At 37.4% G+C, this 17,780-nt stretch overlaps 1 protein-coding gene across 2 annotated transcripts; it reads right to left on the reverse strand.

Moving 5' to 3' along the window:
• Positions 1-1,839: 1,839 nt before the first annotated feature.
• Positions 1,840-16,974, reverse strand: ccnl1a (cyclin L1a). 2 transcript variants are annotated; one of them, XM_051724046.1, is made up of 11 exons: positions 16,666-16,958; positions 16,208-16,282; positions 14,123-14,232; positions 11,233-11,353; positions 11,056-11,120; positions 4,795-4,894; positions 4,610-4,714; positions 4,353-4,494; positions 3,232-3,343; positions 2,990-3,088; positions 1,840-2,745 (listed from the first exon to the last, which is right to left on the reverse strand). In XM_051724046.1, exons 1-11 carry the CDS (start codon positions 16,906-16,908, stop codon positions 2,325-2,327), a joined length of 1,593 nt encoding a protein of 530 aa, XP_051580006.1. In that variant the 5' UTR covers positions 16,909-16,958; the 3' UTR covers positions 1,840-2,324. The 2 variants fall into 2 exon arrangements, 1 of the variants encoding a protein (XP_051580006.1); XR_007899751.1 differs by lacking the exons at positions 1,840-2,745; positions 2,990-3,088; positions 3,232-3,343; positions 4,353-4,494 and adding an exon at positions 10,501-10,514 and having other exon boundaries at positions 4,698-4,714; positions 16,666-16,974.
• Positions 16,975-17,780: the final 806 nt, after the last annotated feature.

The following is a 17,780-nucleotide window of genomic DNA, read 5'->3' on the forward strand; positions in this document are numbered from 1 at the left end:
GGGCATTTACTAGTGGTACCATGGTATTCTTCAGAGTACCATGTAAATACCATTGGACATGAATAAGGTAATCATTAACTTCAAATACCACACTGCACTACTGATTTCATGCCTATCAAGGCTTAGGCCAAAGAGCCAGTGCACTCATTTAGATAAAGTTAAACGTATAAAAACAGGCAGAATCCTCTTTCAGTGGATTAATTAATTGATAACTTTAACAGGAGGAGAGAAGAAATCTGAGCAGCACACGCACTGACAGGAAACCGAAACGCATTGAGTGTGATTTTTCTGTTTACCAAATCTGAAACTTCAGCAGTGGCATTCCAGTATATTGCATTTTCATCTTTTTAACGCTGCCGTTGTCGGCTGTGACACGATGCACAGACAGCACACAGACAGCACACAGACCAGCAGAAGAGATAAACATCACGCCTCCATCCCACACACCGCAGCCCTGACTGAACCTGGGAACTTCCGCACAATACAATATATACCCCTTCAAAATAAAAGCCCAATCCTGTGTTTTAATTTTGTATTTATTTTATAATTGTATTGTATATTCTACTACATTGTATAATTGCATATCCTTAATATATATATATATATATATATAACAGGTATGGTCCTCTTCAAATCAAAATAAAATCTGTCATTTTATTATTAGCGTATGACCATCGGTTATGAATGTCGATTATCTATCGTGCACAAAATTTAATGCAGCATCATGCAAGCTTACTTATTTGATGTGTGTGTTTACATATGGAAGATTTTTTTTTTTTTACGTTGCTTGCTCATCTATGTCAATAAGTATGTCTCAGATGTCAAAAAGAAATTCAGCAGATGTCTTTGAGACATTTATGATTTAGAATGTTTGTAAATCTGATATTTTTAATATGCAGATGTTAAATAAATTGTGATGCTTTCCAGATAAAAATATCTAAAACAGACATCTCAATGTACAGTACATGTGCTATTTGGGTAGTTGTCATTAAATAATTATAGCCATTGTTTTAGAAACACAATTTTCCTATGGAAGGAAAACACCTCAAGGATATTCTTTACTTACTAAATAGTTCAAACATGGAAGCAAAATGCCATCAAAGTGAAAAAAAAAAAAAAAAAAAAAAACTAAAATCCATGTTGTTTGTTCACTTAAGTTTTGGTATCATCTTAAAACTGCAATATGTAACTTTGTGCTCTCTAGCGACATCTGTGATTGAAATTTAAATTGCAAGCAATTTGGATGAACACTTTACGTCAGTCGTGTTTCGACACTACTGCTCTGGCGGATGAATCTCATGATTTGAGGTCACCTGGACATCGCCTGTGTGTGATCATGACTGGAAGATGTTCAGAGCCGGAGTCATAACGTGCTATTTTCATGTTGATTTTATTATGTTATACGATTAAACATTTAAATATGAAATATTTCTTGCTTTGATGAAGATAAACAACACTCTTATTTATATATTTTGAATGAATGTTTTGTACACTTTTCTGACACTACACTCAAAGTGCTTTTACATAGAGAACAGAGGATCTCCTGAATAATCACCAGTTACAAGTATATTTTAATAAGATTATTCAAGTGTTTTATTGAATATTAATGTTTGTATTGTAGTATAAATTTAAGAGGTAAAACTTGTGATACTGCCGATTCGAGTTTAACGTAAGACTTAATTATTTTTACATTATTAATCTTGTCAACGTAATCAATGTTGAAAACGTCGGCAGTAATTATGGAACAGGATAGTTCAAATAGGAAATTTAACAGGTTTTTTTGTTTTCGAAGTAACTCATTAGATGAGACTTCACAAAAGAGTACAACAACAACAACAATTGACAGTAGGAATAAGTCACTTTTTATTGAGTAAAAATCAGATGTAAACCAATGTAACAAAGTCACCACGATCCAAAGGAAAAAAAAAACAAACAGTCTGCATCAAACTGTAAAAAAATATGATCTATTTTTTTTTTTAGAGAAACCAATTTTAATTCACCAGTAGAGCATCTTCAGTAATTGTTCCTATATCTGTGCAAAATATTGGTGTCTTTCCTGAAAACATGTTTGTAACTAGTGATTTTCCCACCTTTTGAAAAAGGTTGCTTTTATAAATCAAAGCATTTCCCATATTACATCAACATTTACCCCATCTTTACACTGTAAATTTGTAGTTTCATAGCCTTTTAACATTTAAATCTAAAACACAAACAACAAGAGAACTCAAAATCAAAATAAGTAAAACAGACAAGTAGAGGTCAGTGTCGACCACTTCAATTTAACTGACCGCAGCCACACAGATGTGACCTAACAGAAAACACACTCAGCGTCTGTGGCGACTGTGACTTGAATGGCTGCTGCTGTGGTGTTTGCTTTTGTGAGAGCGTTCATAAGAGCGCGAGCGTTCCCGCCGTTCGCGGTGATGACCACCACCACTACGTTCGTGCTTGTGCTTCTTGACCAGGTCCGAGGAGCCACGGTCCCTTTCGCGCTCTCTCTCTCGCTCTCTGTCCCGCTCGCGGGGCTTGCTGTTGGAGCGAGAGCGGCTACGCGAGCGTTTCCTCTTGTGGCCGTGTCTGCTGTGTGGGTGCAGCTCGTCCGAGCGTTGCTTTGACTTCAAGTGTGGCAGGAGGGGAGATGGAGGGCCATGATTGGCGTGTCGCCGTGGAGACGGGCTACGGCTGTGAGAGCGGCTCCGGGAACGAGAGCTGTAGGTGCCTGAGTGACTGCGCCTGTTATTGTAACTGAAGACGAGACAGCAATTGAGTATAGATACAAATATCAATCAAAACTGTGCAAAGTACATACAAAAATAAATGTGTCAGTGTTTTCAAATGTAAGAACTAGAAAACAAAAACAATCACTGCAATATTCACAAAGTGTTTAGACTTATAATCGCTAGTAAAATCTTTTTGTGTACATCGAGATTATTCAATATATAGGCCAGCCATATAGAGCAGTGCAATGTGACAGATGAAAGGTACTTACTGTCGTCTGGGAGAGCGCGATCTGGACCGAGATCTCGTTCGGGAACGAGAACGACTTGCGCTCCTACTGTTCCGACCTAACTTACTATCCTTCCTGAGTCTAAGGAAACAACAAAGATGACGCTCAATTACTAAGTGCTCTTTAAACTAAGACAAGCATTCATAATAAACAATGTAGAATTTAAACACTGAATAGGCAGAGTGGTGTAACTTGGGGCAGTTGGGCATCAGTCAAATACTCACCCGTTGTGTGGGCTCTTGGAGCCCTGAGGTCGATCTTCTGGTTCCTTCTTCAAAGCCTTGAGCGTTTGATGGTTTGGAGATTTCTCATCAACTTTCATTACATTAGGTGAACCTGATAGGAAGCATCAAATGTTATTTGCATGTAGCCTACTGTTTAAATATAATTTTAATTAATACATTTAAGAAATGCAAGTACTGGCCTTTTACTCTTAAAATATTCTTAGTAGTTCAGTGTATTTTAATACATTAAGGCCAAGTTTAGTACAAATTTGTGAATTGTTTAATTACTGTTACTAATAACTTGTACACAAGATACACATTTAAGTTCATTAAAAATCACATTGTTGACCGTGGGACATTTTCAGACCTTTGGACTTAATTTATTTGATATTAAGTCAAGTCACTTTTCATCTCACAGTGGTGAGATTAATGTCAGGTGAATGTGCCTTTGTGCTTTCCCAGCGATCACTGGCGTAATCGTAAGTTGGGATGAAACGAGATCAACAGCACATGTTTTGTTGTACTTGAACACATTATCACAGTTTATGCAGAAAACAATCTTCATTTATACAGAAACACTCCAACACTGATTACATTGAGCCCGCTTCTTCATCTGTGTGGTTCTGCTGTTTTGCAGATGAGACGTGACATGCAGCGTGCAAGTGGCAGTGTGACCTCTAGTGGCAGATGACTGTATAGACATACTTTTCAACATCTGCTGGCATGATTACTGAACACATTTGTTCTGAAATTGATCAATCGATGATCACTAAGCTTATTCAGTCAAATAATTAATGATAATTTATTGATTAATCATTAACATCCCTAGATAAAACTGCCTTAGTCAGTAACAAAAAAAAAAAAAAAAAAACAAGACAGCAATGAACAGAAATAAATACAAATAAAAATTTTTTGCTTTTTAACAGCATTAAAAGTTAAGATTTGATAGATTTTTTTACATCAGAATGAAATGCAACATAAATTTAGGCCTTCGCTGTATGATTATAATACATCAATACTTTTTAAAGCTCCTTAAGTTATCCAGCCAAGAGCAGTGTGTTTTCTCATTTTCAAAAAATAAACAAACACTATTGTGAAAGTGATGGAACTGAGAGACTTACATGGTTTGGATCCAGGAGAGAATCCACCCAGCGTAGAGAGAGCAGGAGTGCCATCGGGATTCAGTCCTTTGGCCTTGAGTTTGGCTTCTTGCAGAGCCATTTTCCGCTTGTCAACTTCCTTCTCCAGCAAATCATAATTTGGCTGAAGGATCGAGATGACAAGTCAGAAACAAGTCAAGACTAATAGCTGAATACAAGAGTGGAGCCGAATTAGTTAAATTACCCTATAGAATCAGAACTGGTCAACAAATTCTAACCTTTCTTCTGGTGTACAGCTTCAGAGTGGATGTACAGATATCTTTGATCTCTTCATCCGTAGCACCAAATAGCAGGTACCAGTGCGGCCGAGCAGGTAACGCTATCTGCAAAAGGAATAATAGTTAAGAAAAAACAGAGCTCACAAAACAGACATGTAGAGGTGATGTAAAAAACTAATCAGTACCTGTAGCACTCGAGCAGCGAGGTAAATGCAGGCACAGGCGATGGTCTCAGCTTGAAACCTCACAAACACATCAGTGCGAAGGCTGTCGTTCATGTAGTTCCTGCAACACAAAAGGTGAAGCACAACATTGCCATCTCCCCGTGGTGTTGGTTGTTCTGCATTTTTAACTTCTCTTAAATGTTCGAGATTTCTCACATGATGCAGAAAGACCAAAAAAAGAAATAAATGGAGACTTGAGTTTAACCTTGTCCTTTTCCTCTCTCTGCCTCACATTCCTCAGTCGCTCTATACCAGCGTTAAGGCATGCAGGCAGTGTGAACGAGCACACGTGCATGTTCATTGGGGTGGGGTGGGGGGGTTTGTCAAAATCAAAACATGCAAGATGCGACTTCTAAAATATCCAATTCCATCCATTTTTTTCAAAAGATTCGGGCACCAGTGCCATCTTAAAATAGCTCCACTTTCCATATAAAATGCAGATGAGTTTAGAATGGAAAGAAAGGAGTAGGCCATAGCACACATGACTGCAAGCGACTCAAAACATAGTATGGCATGCTTTGGGCATGGTGACCAGGAGTCAAAGCGGGACTGAGAGGCCATTTTAAGAGCAGCTGCCTTGAGAATGGACAAATACACATCTTCTGTAGCAATAGGCTAGATGGCTGAGTGTAGACTTGTGGACAGACAAAAATCTTTCACTTCTGCCAGATATGGGATGCAAAGCTCTCTGAAAAATAGCAGACAGACAGATGCACATAATGTGAACTCAAAAGTTCTGCTTGTCATCATAGTGGCTAGTAGATGTGTATTGGGCTTGAATATAAACACCACAGATTTCAGGTAGGAAACAAGTAATTCAAGACGTAAACTGAGAAACATGTTCCTGTGAGACACAACTGCTAATACCAAATTAATGATAACAAATATATATTTGAAGATATAATTGACCCAAATATTAAAATTCACCAATTTACTCACCCTAATGTTGTTCAAAAAATGTTTTGCAGAATGTTCAAACAGCTCTTTTCCATAGTATTAAGGCACTAAGGGGTGGGAATTGTAAGGAATTGAACGATTCAATTCTGAATTTTCAGGACAATATTTTTGGAAATAAGTGTCCTAAGCAGTTTGTTGCCAAATGATAAGATCACTTCAGACTTAAAGCAGATATAAATAAAAATACATGTAATATTTCTTGCAAAATGCATGGTGACACAGACTTGTTAGGGGCATAAATGAAATCCAAAAATTGGCTCTACTGTCACTATACACTATACTTTCACTATATATATATATAAAAAAAATATTATTATTATTATTATTATAAGTACCAACATTTTTCTTTCAATGTATATTTCTTTTAGGGCTGTCGATTTAACGCGATAATTCAGTGTGATTTTACAATTATACAAAAAGTAATGTACAGTCATGTCCCCAGACTGTAATAAGGAAGGTTCCATCTATTTTCAGCAGGGGGCAGTAAGCTAAACTCCAGTTGTTCAGGCAATGCGTAGCTGTACAGACAGCAAACCACACTTCAGGCTCAGGCTTGCTTTACACCAGTGACAGCACAAGATGTGAACCTGTTCTTGCATACAAACGCTGCTGGAAGGAGCACAATACTAAATGCAGGGATCTCAAGACGCATTTTTCTTAGTTTTAAACTATGTTTAACTTGACAGCTTCCTAAAAATGCTGTTAATGACACAACGCAACCATCTGACACAAGTACATTGACACATGCTTAAAAAAGCCCTTATAATAAATCTAACTTGGACAGATGGACAAATTCTATTGCAAACCTGTAGGCCAACAATAAGCATATTCTCAATAATATGTAAACAATATATTGCCTTTTTGTATTATAATAATTCAGAAATTCAAATTATTATAAAGATGATAACTTTTTAACTACATTTTTAACCATTATATATTGAATTACTGTTGTGAGAGGGTTTTTAATCAACAAAAATTATATATGCGATTAATTAATATGCATATCATGTCATTAATTTGATTAAATCTAATCAATTTTCAGCCCTCTTTTTTATATATATATTTTATTTAAAAAAAATGTAACAAAATGTGTAGACCTCTTGAACTACACACGGTCTAATGAACAGTCAGGCAGTAACCTGATTTAAGTGTCAGGAGCCTTAAACATGACATAACACAGTAACAGTTCTTGGTTCATTTCAAGCTCAACATGAGGACAGCCAGATTCACTAAAAAGAACCAGCACACTAGTGTCATTTGTTCAGGAACCGAATTAGACTGATGTGTTTTGCATTGTTTACTTAACAAACCGGCTCATTAGAGATCTTTATATAGGAATCGGACTGCACTGGTCGCGCTGTAGATTCAAAAGAAATATCTCATAGGAGTCATTTGTTCTGGAATCGCACTACACTGGTTGCGCTGTATGCTTCACACAGCAGATTCAGTACGGGACAGTGTTGCCACTAAATAGCACAGCAAGAAACACTACAGAGTATTGAAGTAACTGTCTGCATATTTTAGTGTTCTATCCTTATCAACAGAAAAATGTTCGAAAACTGTTAATGGAAACGAAAGTCATGAAAATCACGTGGTTGCGGAATTTTTTTTTTATGGAACCAGTTCCAAAAAAGAACCAGTTCTCGGTTCCCAACTCTAGAATCACCCATAGCCCTTTTTCACTGACATGAGAACCGAATAGTGATGTAACGGGTTATGTGGCTACTGCCCAAAAACAAACATGGCGCATCACAGTTAGCCCTTTTCCACCGAAATTGTGATAGTTCTTGTGCCGAGCCTGGGCTTTGCTGGTTCTCGACCGGTGCAATCTGGAGCCTATCACAAACTGCTGTGCTTTTCCACTGATTTGAAATCCGAATGGTGACATCACGGGTTATGTGGCTACATGGTAGTTTTGCATGACTATCTCACCTGCCCACAAAAAACATGGCATGTCACAGTGTTTGTGTACAGCTTTTACTTGTTTTTGAGGACATTTTTAAACATAGAGAAATGGAACACAACGTTATTACATTGCTCAACAAGATTGCCAGTGATGATATCTACGCTCAAGACGCCAGGTAACGAAATAACTTTATTTTGTATTAACTTTTTAATGGGGCTTAACTTGCTAAGTACTATAAAATGTAACAAAGGAATCGTTATTAAAATTGGTGTAGTATAGATGGTTATTCAATTCAAATTTATTTATAAAGCACTTTCAAAAAAACACAAAGTTTACCAAAGTGCTGTACAATTACAAGAAAATAAAAATATCTTATAAAAGAAAGAAAGAAAAGTTAATTACAAAATACATACATAACAACAATAAACAGCACAAATGCGTCTGTTCAACACCTAATGATTGTTATGAAGTAGCAAAGGTTTCACTAAAGAGAAACGTCTTAAGACGGGTTTTAAACATGTTTACAGAGGTAGATGATCTAATAGATAGTGGTAATCCATTCCACAACATTGGGGCAGCGACCAAGAATGCGCGATCTCCTTTACCCTTTAAGCGTGACTGGGTAATATCAAGGAGCAGCTGGTTATTAGATCTAAGAGATCTCTGGGAGCAGTGAAAATTAATAAGCTCAGAAATATAATCTGGTGCCAGACACTTTAAAAACATACAGCAAGACTTTATATTGTATTTAAACTGAATAGGTAACCAGTAGCAGATGGTTATATTTGGATTCTTGCCATAGCATATAATATTATGTTCGCGTCTCAATTGAGAATCCCACCAGTTTATTTAACAGATAGCCACGATCTTCCTAACTAAATGACTACCTGGTCAAAAATCCCCTTATTGAACAAAACAATGCACAAAATAAGATGAGAAGAGTGTACGGAACGCTAACAAAGTTGGCAAATCTAATAACTTACTGAGATCAGCTGCAGAGGACACAAAACACCAGCATGCATCATTTCTTGCTGTATCTCCTCGTAAATGTTTATTTTTTTTGCTGATCTCACCATTTATCTTGGATCTCCGTAGATGATTTCACGAGTGCTAATTTCATACACATTTCCCAATTGCTTTTGATGTCTGACATTTTTGTGGGTTTTTTATTGTTGTTATAGTGTAATGAAGTCCTTGCTGCAGAAGGTAGCTACTGTTGTTTTGGAAAACTGTACCTGGTGACGAAACATTTTTCCGTCCTCTGCCCCATAATCGGTTCCTGCATACAGACAACTAAGCTCTTGGGGCCAATGCGGAACCAGAGTTTCTGCCCCGGAACGGCCTTTTCTGCGGTGGAAATGCGCGGAACAGTTTGAGAATTCGCACCGGCCCAGGAACCCGCCCCTGAACCTTGCCGGTGAAAAAGGGCTAAGTGTTTGTTTACAGCTTTTACTCCTGTTTTTGAGGACATATTTAAACATACAGAGTAAAGCAATCCAACGTTATTACACTGCTCAACAAGACTGCCAGAGACGACAGATAACGAAATTACATTATTTTGTATGAACTTTTTAATGTTGCTTAACTAGCTAAGTACTATAAACCGTAACAGTGGAATCATTATTAACATTGGTGCAGCAGATGGTTACACATGCCAAGACATCGTTGCTCCCTCCACTGCCGCTTTGCTTCTTATGGTCCCTGTACTCTTTTAATTTGTTTATGATTGGGCAATCGTCCGATTAAAGCCAGCATGCATCATTTAGTGTCGTGAACTCTTTCATTCTTTTGCGATCTCTGTAGTTTATTGTGGATTTCCGTAGAAGACCATATCGCAAGTAGAGTGCTTGTTTCCTGAAGGCTTTTGGTGTCGGACATTTTTTTTTATTGTTATACAGTAAAGTACTCCTTGCTGCAGACGGTAGCTAGCCAAACTATTGTTGTTTGAAAAATGTTATCTGATGACGAAGAGACCAGCAAGCTTTTAGGACCAGTGCAGAACTAGATTTTAAGCCCAGGAACTACCTTTTCCAAACACAGGGAACAGTTCAAGAACTCACACCGGCCCTGGAACCCACCCCCGAACCATGTCGGTGAAAAAGGGCTAACAGTGACCACAGGTTCAAGCTTTAAAACTGACATAAAAGTGCCATAAAACTACCATAAAACGTTGTATGACTTCAGAAGACCTGGAATATTGTCCTACGGTATATTCATATGGACCGGTTTATTATTATTATTATTATTTTTTTATTTATTTTTTTGGAGCTTGAAAGCCCATATACATTGTATGCTTTCATTGTATGAAAAACAGCATAAACATTCTTAAAAAAATCTTTGAAAGAAAGTCATATGGGTTTGGAACAACACGAGGTGAGTAAATGATAACAATTTTAATTTTTTGGTGAATTAACCCTGTAACTTTGACTACATAAAATACCGAAGCACTCAGAATTGAAGAAACTGCTTTTACCCAGTAAAACCTAGTTGGTAAACTAAAGATGGGTCAATGAAGTGTAAATATTCAGGCTTTTAAACTACCTTTGAAAGGTGAAACCAAAAAAATAGACAGAGAGAGAGATAAATCTGGAAACTTGAAGCAAAAACAATACAAATCCTTTTGGACAACACCAAGAAAACAAGATGCTGCAGGCAGCTGGAAAAGGCCCCCTTCAGTGATTCTCGGGCAGAGAGCTCTCACTGGATTGGCTGTCTCGAGAAGGGCAGCCAATAAGGGAAGGGGGGAGATTCCTGAGGTCATGTGGTTGGAGGAGCAGAGTTCAGAGGTTCTTTATGACACTTACCATCATGGACTACCCTTTAATCAAAGAGTAGAGAGAAAGGACAGAGTTAAACTAAGCTCTCCATTTTCTTTAAGAAATTATAGCCATGATCAAGAGTTTTAAAACAGAAGACACGTACAAACACACATGAGCCAAGAAAGTGTGATAAGATGAGGGGACAGGAACGTTACATAAGAGAGACCGATGATTAAAGGAATAGTTCACCCAAAAACTGAAGTTCTGTCATCATTTACTCACCCTCATGTTTTTAAAACCTGTCTCACTTTCTTTCTTCTGTTATTTGTTACAGCTTATTCAAGCTGCTCTTTCCATACAAATGAAAGTCAATGGTGACCACAGTTGTGAATAACGACTTAATGGGATAGTTGACCCAAAAATGAAAATTCTCTCATAATTTATATTCTGCCAAACATCTCCTTTTGTGTTCCATGGAAGAAAGTCATAGAGGTTTCAAGCATGTGGGTGAGTAAATGATGACAAATTCCCATTTTCTTTACATGAACTATTTTCACCGCAGTGTCTTGACGCCCAAATGGAGAATGCTTATTTACTTACCAGGCTGTCTGGACCAACGTTTGGTTCTTCTCACATTCAAGGACTTGTAGGTACATGACAATAATCTAGAAAACAAATGAATCTGCATGTTAAGCTGCCCATTTTCTTTCAACCAGAACTTGAAGGTGCAAAAAACCAACACAACAACGAAAACAGCAATTGAGATGGTGGACATACCTTGTGTGGGTGTTTGACGTGGACGCAGAAGCCCAGCTCCTTCAGTATGCGTCGCTCTGCTTTTATCACCTGGTTTTTGGTGTTTATGTAGTTCTGATCAAGTATCAATGGGCTTGGACTCCTGATTTATAAAGGAACGAAAATGAAATTGTCTCCCCCCCAAACCAAAATACTATTAAATACAATAAAAGAGTGTCTTTTGTTTGCTTCGTTTTCAATTTAAATTAATACGTTCTTTCCCCTTTCAACCAACTAAAGGCAACAGGTCCAGTTTTTAAAGACTCCTGTAATTTCAGTGTAAGACATTTAGTCCTGCCACAAGTGACCATTAGAAGAAAAGATCCACCTCTCACCACATCATAGCTTCAACAGAAAAAGACAAACACATCATAGAATAAAATAAAACAAAACAGAAAAAGTCCAACGTCCGCACTTCCATTTAGCTTTCAAATCTTTATTGGAACACACAGGATTTACAAGCTATGACAGCGATCATAACTTTCTATTCTATTGTCCTACACACCTGCCCGTGATCACCCAGGTGTTCAAGTGTGTTCATTTGTTTCATAAACACTATAACCAACAACACAAAGCACCAACCAGGTAGATCTTGTAAAAGTACAGAAAAATGCAATGCAAAGAACAACAACTGAATATCTACTTCAGTACAGGGAGAATTCTGACTAAAAAGAGATGTAACTCTGAAGATGTACAAGAGACACAAGATCAAAGATCATTAGTAATCACTCAGGACCCTTTGACATTATGTTACTGCCAGAACAAGTTCATGATCTATTGACTTATGATCTTAAAATAACTATCAAAAAGTTTTTAGTAGTGCATTATGATGTGTCTACTCTAATGCAACAATGTAAATAACATTTTAACCACCTATATTACATGAACAGCCAAAATGCAATCCAAACCAGAACGGCAAAAAATAATGATCCATTAAAAATGTCTGTCATCTACATGAACTTTATTACTTGGTTGCTGCTACTATTAAAAAAAAAATTATAATTGTCCAGTTAAGTAAAAAGGAATCATTTATTAACCCTTTACTACTTTTCTGGTTACAAGAAAAACAGAAACAACTGTTCAGTTTACCAAACTTTAACTACTTTGTATTTTAAGTTACCTGAAAGACTTGACTGAGAAAAAAAAAAACCTGTTTATTTTCTACCAAACGTAAATAATCATCATCCAAATGTATTAATCTATATTGCGACATTGAAAATGTAGGAACATTTCGTAAAACATGACATAAACAATTCCACGTAAATAAACATGTCTGAGAAAAATCACCGCTACACAACATGATTAATGATTTCTAAAGCTGAACTGAAAAGTCAAATAGAATTTCACAAAATAGCTCTGGCAACCTAGATTCAATCCCAAAACATCTCTAATTCAAAACTGCTGTATCTTACATTTAACTGTGTATTGAGGAAATTAAGGGCCTGAAACAGCTATTCTAACTATAATTCTAAGAGAATGCTGCCCCCCCCAAAAAACTGTATATTCTAAACGTTCAACTCCCTCTCATGTAAACATCCTACGGAAACGTGCAGCATGTGATATTTCTGTGGCAGCCATGACAGGTGTGGTGAGGTGTCTTTCTTGATAATAAAATGAAAATTTGGAATCACCTGTGCTGGCAGAGACAATAAGCTTAAACTGAGATACAGGAGTCACCCAGACGTTTCGGACCAGCGGCCAACCTGTCGATCCCCGATATCCCAGTGACCGCTTTCAGACCACTGGCTTCTCCCGGGGGAGGGGGGGGAAGCGACACCTCAATGTTGCCATGCCGACTGCTTCATCTCTACGTACCATTCCACATCACCCAGGCATTGGTAAATGTAGCTGGTCGCTGTTAGTTGGTTGCAAGGGAAAAGAGAACTCAAGTTAATACCGCGGTCTTGATTTTAGATGAACAATTTTTCCTTTTTATCCTCTTTTATTTGTTTTCAAATTTATTTTGGAATTAAACTTAGACTAGTAACAGCCCAACTGTTTTCATATTCCTTTGATTAAGGTTAAACTTTTGAGCAGTTTGAAAATATTTTACTTGCTCAGGTAATCAGAAGTCTATCCTGCTGTTACTACCAATTATGACTGATGAGGAAACTGAAAAGCTTTAAAATGGTTTAGAATACATAAAGCAAACAAAATGGCACTCAAATTAAGACATCATATTGACAACAAACAGAAGAGCACAAACTACTCACAGTTAACACGTTTAAGTATAATGCCTTCACGTGCTATCGGAATTATGCTACGAGTTTCCCACTCGGAAGTTGCACACAAACGAGCCTTCAAGTCGTAATTATGAGGTCATTTTGATACCAGAGTTTCCGAGATGGGAGGAGTCGTAAACTTTCAACATGGCGGAGGAGTGTACGGTTTCTGTAGTGAATGACAGGTTTTATTCATGTTTCTAAATACAGCTAATTGTTAGCGCTTGCCATTTTGGTCATATTCATTTATGTATATCAACAACCACTTGATGCAAGTTGTACATCGTGAAAACAGCTTGTATTTGACCAAAATTACATTATCGCCAGCAAGCTAACTTAGTAATATGCATTATGGTATCAAAATAAAAGATCCTAAAGAAATATGTATGAATAAACCTGGCGTCATCCATGTTTCCTGTGCTTTCTGACAACAAAGCACTTGAATGTGACATACTCGTAATTACCACTTCAGAAGTGGGAAGTAGGATAATTCCGACAGCACATGAAGGCAGCAGTATACCCAAATCATTTACAATTTGATGACATTTAATGTTATTTAAAGAAAAATCTAATCCATTATGGTGGGAGGTTGTTGGCACACAAACAAAGGAAATAGTGTGACAGAAATCCTGAGACTGAGCCATGCTTACCTTTTGCCTCGGAGCTGCCTTAAATGATGAAAGACATTGATGACGTCCCGTACTCTTCGAGGGGCTTCTTCAATTTTTGAAGCCAGATTAATACAGGCCATGGCAACAATCTGGAAAGAGACAAAGGTGGCAGAAAGAGATTTAAGAAACACTACTAACCCTAAAAAAACAAAACAACCAAATCTTAAATCTAGCTGATAAACCAATATGTTATGTGATTAACTGGCCTGGGGAGTGTTTTCCAAAAGCATCGTAAGCCTAAATAGATCATAGAAACCATTGGCGCCAATGGTCTCTACGATCAACTTAAGCTTGCGATGCTTTTGGGAAACTCAGCCCTGGTCGTTAACTATGCCCACTTGGATAATTAACATAAATGTGCTCCATTGTGTGAGTTACAAAACCAACAAACAATCCAATGTCAATTGATAATGCACAACTGCCGTCTTCAAATAGTGCTCAAAATTGAGATAAATATCCTAAAAAATGAATTGACTGAATTTAACAAATTTGTAATTCTCATTTTCTACCATTACAATGGCAGATACACGTAACGGCAATTGAAAAAACTATCTTGGTCGACAACTGTACACAAATTACAACCAAACCACATCACCGTATTTGTCTGTCATTCATTCTTAGATATTATTTCAATAATTTTAACACTTATGATCTTGATAAGATTAACAGATAATCGTAATTTTTACAATTAGCTACATGAGTATTAGGGGTGTAACGATTCATCAATCCAATAATTAAAGTTTATTTTAAGAATAAATATCGATATAGAAATGTTATTTTAATAATCATGTCAGCCACGTCCGTACGCATTTCTGTCAGGCGATGAAGCAACCTTTTTACATTCATTTCACTTTATGAGCACTAAATGTGCTTTTCATGTGGGACAAGGAAGTGCGCGGGATCTTTGAAGCCAAATTGTGCTCTGCTATCCATGCAGTGTGGGCACATGTCAACCAAGCTTCCCGCGAAACGCGAGCTCCAGACCAGTGACAGGATCAGTGTGGGCTCATCAACCAGGCGCTGCTTAAAGTGTGAGCTCTCGTGACAAATGCAGAGCGGCTCACATGCGCGTTTAATTTGGGCTTCCATCGATACTGTTGCGCATGCCACCCATTCGAATTTTACATGAGAATTTGCTATTTTAATGTACCATGGAGCAGGTCAACCATCATCTGAAATGTCTTGACAGCGCCGACATTCTGAACAGAACTAATGAGGGAAAGAGAAACATCTGCTCAGCACCAGCATCAGTTATAAGACTTTACACATCAACACCCTTACTAACATTTATCCCAGTTAACTGTAACAGAATTTGTCATTACAACTTCCACAGTTGTTGAATAAAATAGAGCTGAATAAAATATTCAAACTATATTTTGGTTGCATCTGAGGGCAAAAAAAAAAAATGTAATTGATTGTGTAAAATAGGCACATAATACCGGTATGTCGATCGCAGGCCCCTGAATCTAATCAAATCGAAATCGTATCACGGCAGACATTGAAATATTGGCAAATATCAGCTCGCAGGCCAAGAGAATCAATATAAGATCGTATCCTGATGAAACGTCCGATTTACACCCCTAATGAGTATTATAATTTGTGATTATACCGATATATCGTCCTGGCCGATATTTCGCCATTCTGAGATGATCAGCTGGCGTCTGATTAAGCAATTAACAGAGGTATTCATCAATATATCTGTCGACCACAATTAATTATGATGCTGGTATTTGAAATCCCAGTGAGCTGTCTAACTGACAGCATTATTGGGCATCAAAAAGGCGCGTTCGTTCCATTTAAAGGCTCTGAACGCTCATATGATGTTTCAAAAAATGCGTTGATTCGAATGTTCAGACAATACAGATAATGCCCAAAATTGTGTCTAGTTAGGAAGTGCACTAGTGTTTAAAACTCCAACATATTTATCTTTAGAATGGATGACAGGAAACTATTAAACAGAGTGCAGTACTGTTATGTTTATAATCCGACTGAATGTAATTTACAGCAGCTCAAACAACATGGCGGCCAAGCGCATTGCTTATAAACACTGCCTTATTTTCTTACCTCAAAACTGTGTTTCACGAAAGACTTCGAGTAGAAGAATCGATGAAAAAGCACTTGTCCGGTCGCCATGGCAACCTGAAACACAAAATAGTAATTCAAGAAAACAGAAATATCAACGCTTCTGTTTTAAATTTCACAACTACCTGCCGCCATTTTGTTTTTGTCTAGCCGATCTGCCGCCGATCGTCAAAGACGTACAAAATCACTGTTATTTAGAACTAATATACTCACTTTATGAACATTAAATCCCATTCGGATTATTTAGAATAAAATATAATCAGAACAGTTGAGCATTTGGTCTGTTTTGTAAAGCTATAAGAGCTCATTCGCTTTACGTTACATCATAATTACCTGACATCATGGATTTAGTCAGACTATCAACATCATCTGACAACTTTAGATCACTCTGAATCAATCATACGTTCCCTCCGTTAACCCGATCGGTCGGTATAAATTACCTGCGGCATGCGCAGCAGGATCCCGGCGGCCTGGATGAGCTCGCAGCCCAGGATCCGCAGATCTGTCTCGGTGTGGAGGTCCAGGCCATCCTGCATAGACGGGGTCGGGGAGAGCTTTTCCTCCGGGATCAGAGAATTATCTAAGGTGAGGAAGACTTCAGAATAAACTTTATCCCCGATTAATATGCCCTCGCTGTTAGCGGGCGCGTTTGCTGCGGGACCGGTGGCCATCGACGCCTCCATGATCGCTGTCGTCGGTGCCTGCCCTGCCGAAGATGTCCTGGTTCATAAAAAAATAACTCTAAACCTAGAGCTGACAGTGGCACTTATTGAGGGTATGTGAGACTGATCGCTGATTGGTGCAGGGATGTGTCATGTGACCAGAAATAAACCAATCGGTGCTGGATAATTGTTACTTTATTCAACGCTGTCAGATTTGGACCAATCACGAAAGATGTTAATACATCGTATTGCATTATCGTAAGTTTCTGCGCCCGTAGGTAATTTAATTGTACACTGTTATAATACTGATGGTCATACTTGGATTGTATTCGAAAAGAAAGGTCGCTAAGTAATTTAAACACCATTATTTGTGTCAAATATTATATATATATATATATATATATATATATATATATATATATATATATATATATATATATATATATATATATATATCGTGGTGTTGCGCCTTCTACAGACCAAAAGACGTTTATTCAATCTAATAAGTGACACTTGCACTTCCACTTGTTTCTATTTCTACAAGGACTGAAAGCTAGTGTGACGTTAGCCCGGTCTGGCAAATAACAGCAGTTGTGTACACATCCGCGGCGCTTACTCTGATTATAGAGCAGAATTAAATATATTTTATTAGTGTATGACATAATACACTATTATAGCGTATCACGTATTCTTACGGGGCTGAACATAACATTGTATCAGTATTATTTAGTCAATTTAACTTCAAATTATTTATGAACGATAAATGGTACAATTCGTTTTACTGGAGTCATATGCTTTGTTCCTTTAGGGAAACTGTCTCTGCTATGGTAATAAACCGATGTGTATTTGAAGATATTGTTTATTTTAAGAATGTTTCTATTTTACATAAGCTA

The sequence above is a fragment of the Myxocyprinus asiaticus genome, chromosome 18 (genome assembly GCF_019703515.2).
Source record: "Myxocyprinus asiaticus isolate MX2 ecotype Aquarium Trade chromosome 18, UBuf_Myxa_2, whole genome shotgun sequence".
Classification (NCBI taxonomy): domain Eukaryota; kingdom Metazoa; phylum Chordata; class Actinopteri; order Cypriniformes; family Catostomidae; genus Myxocyprinus; species Myxocyprinus asiaticus.

Bases quoted from the DNA above. Each gene is read 5' to 3' on its own strand.
- ccnl1a (XM_051724046.1), bottom strand. From the start codon at position 16,908: ATGGAGGCGTCGATGGCCACCGGTCCCGCAGCAAACGCGCCCGCTAAC. The intron at 11,121-11,232 runs GTATGTCCACCA...TTTGTTTTCTAG, and splicing joins ACGTCAAACACCCACACAAG to ATTATTGTCATGTACCTACA. The intron at 3,089-3,231 runs GTGAGTATTTGA...TTGTTTCCTTAG, and splicing joins TCCAAGAGCCCACACAACGG to ACTCAGGAAGGATAGTAAGT.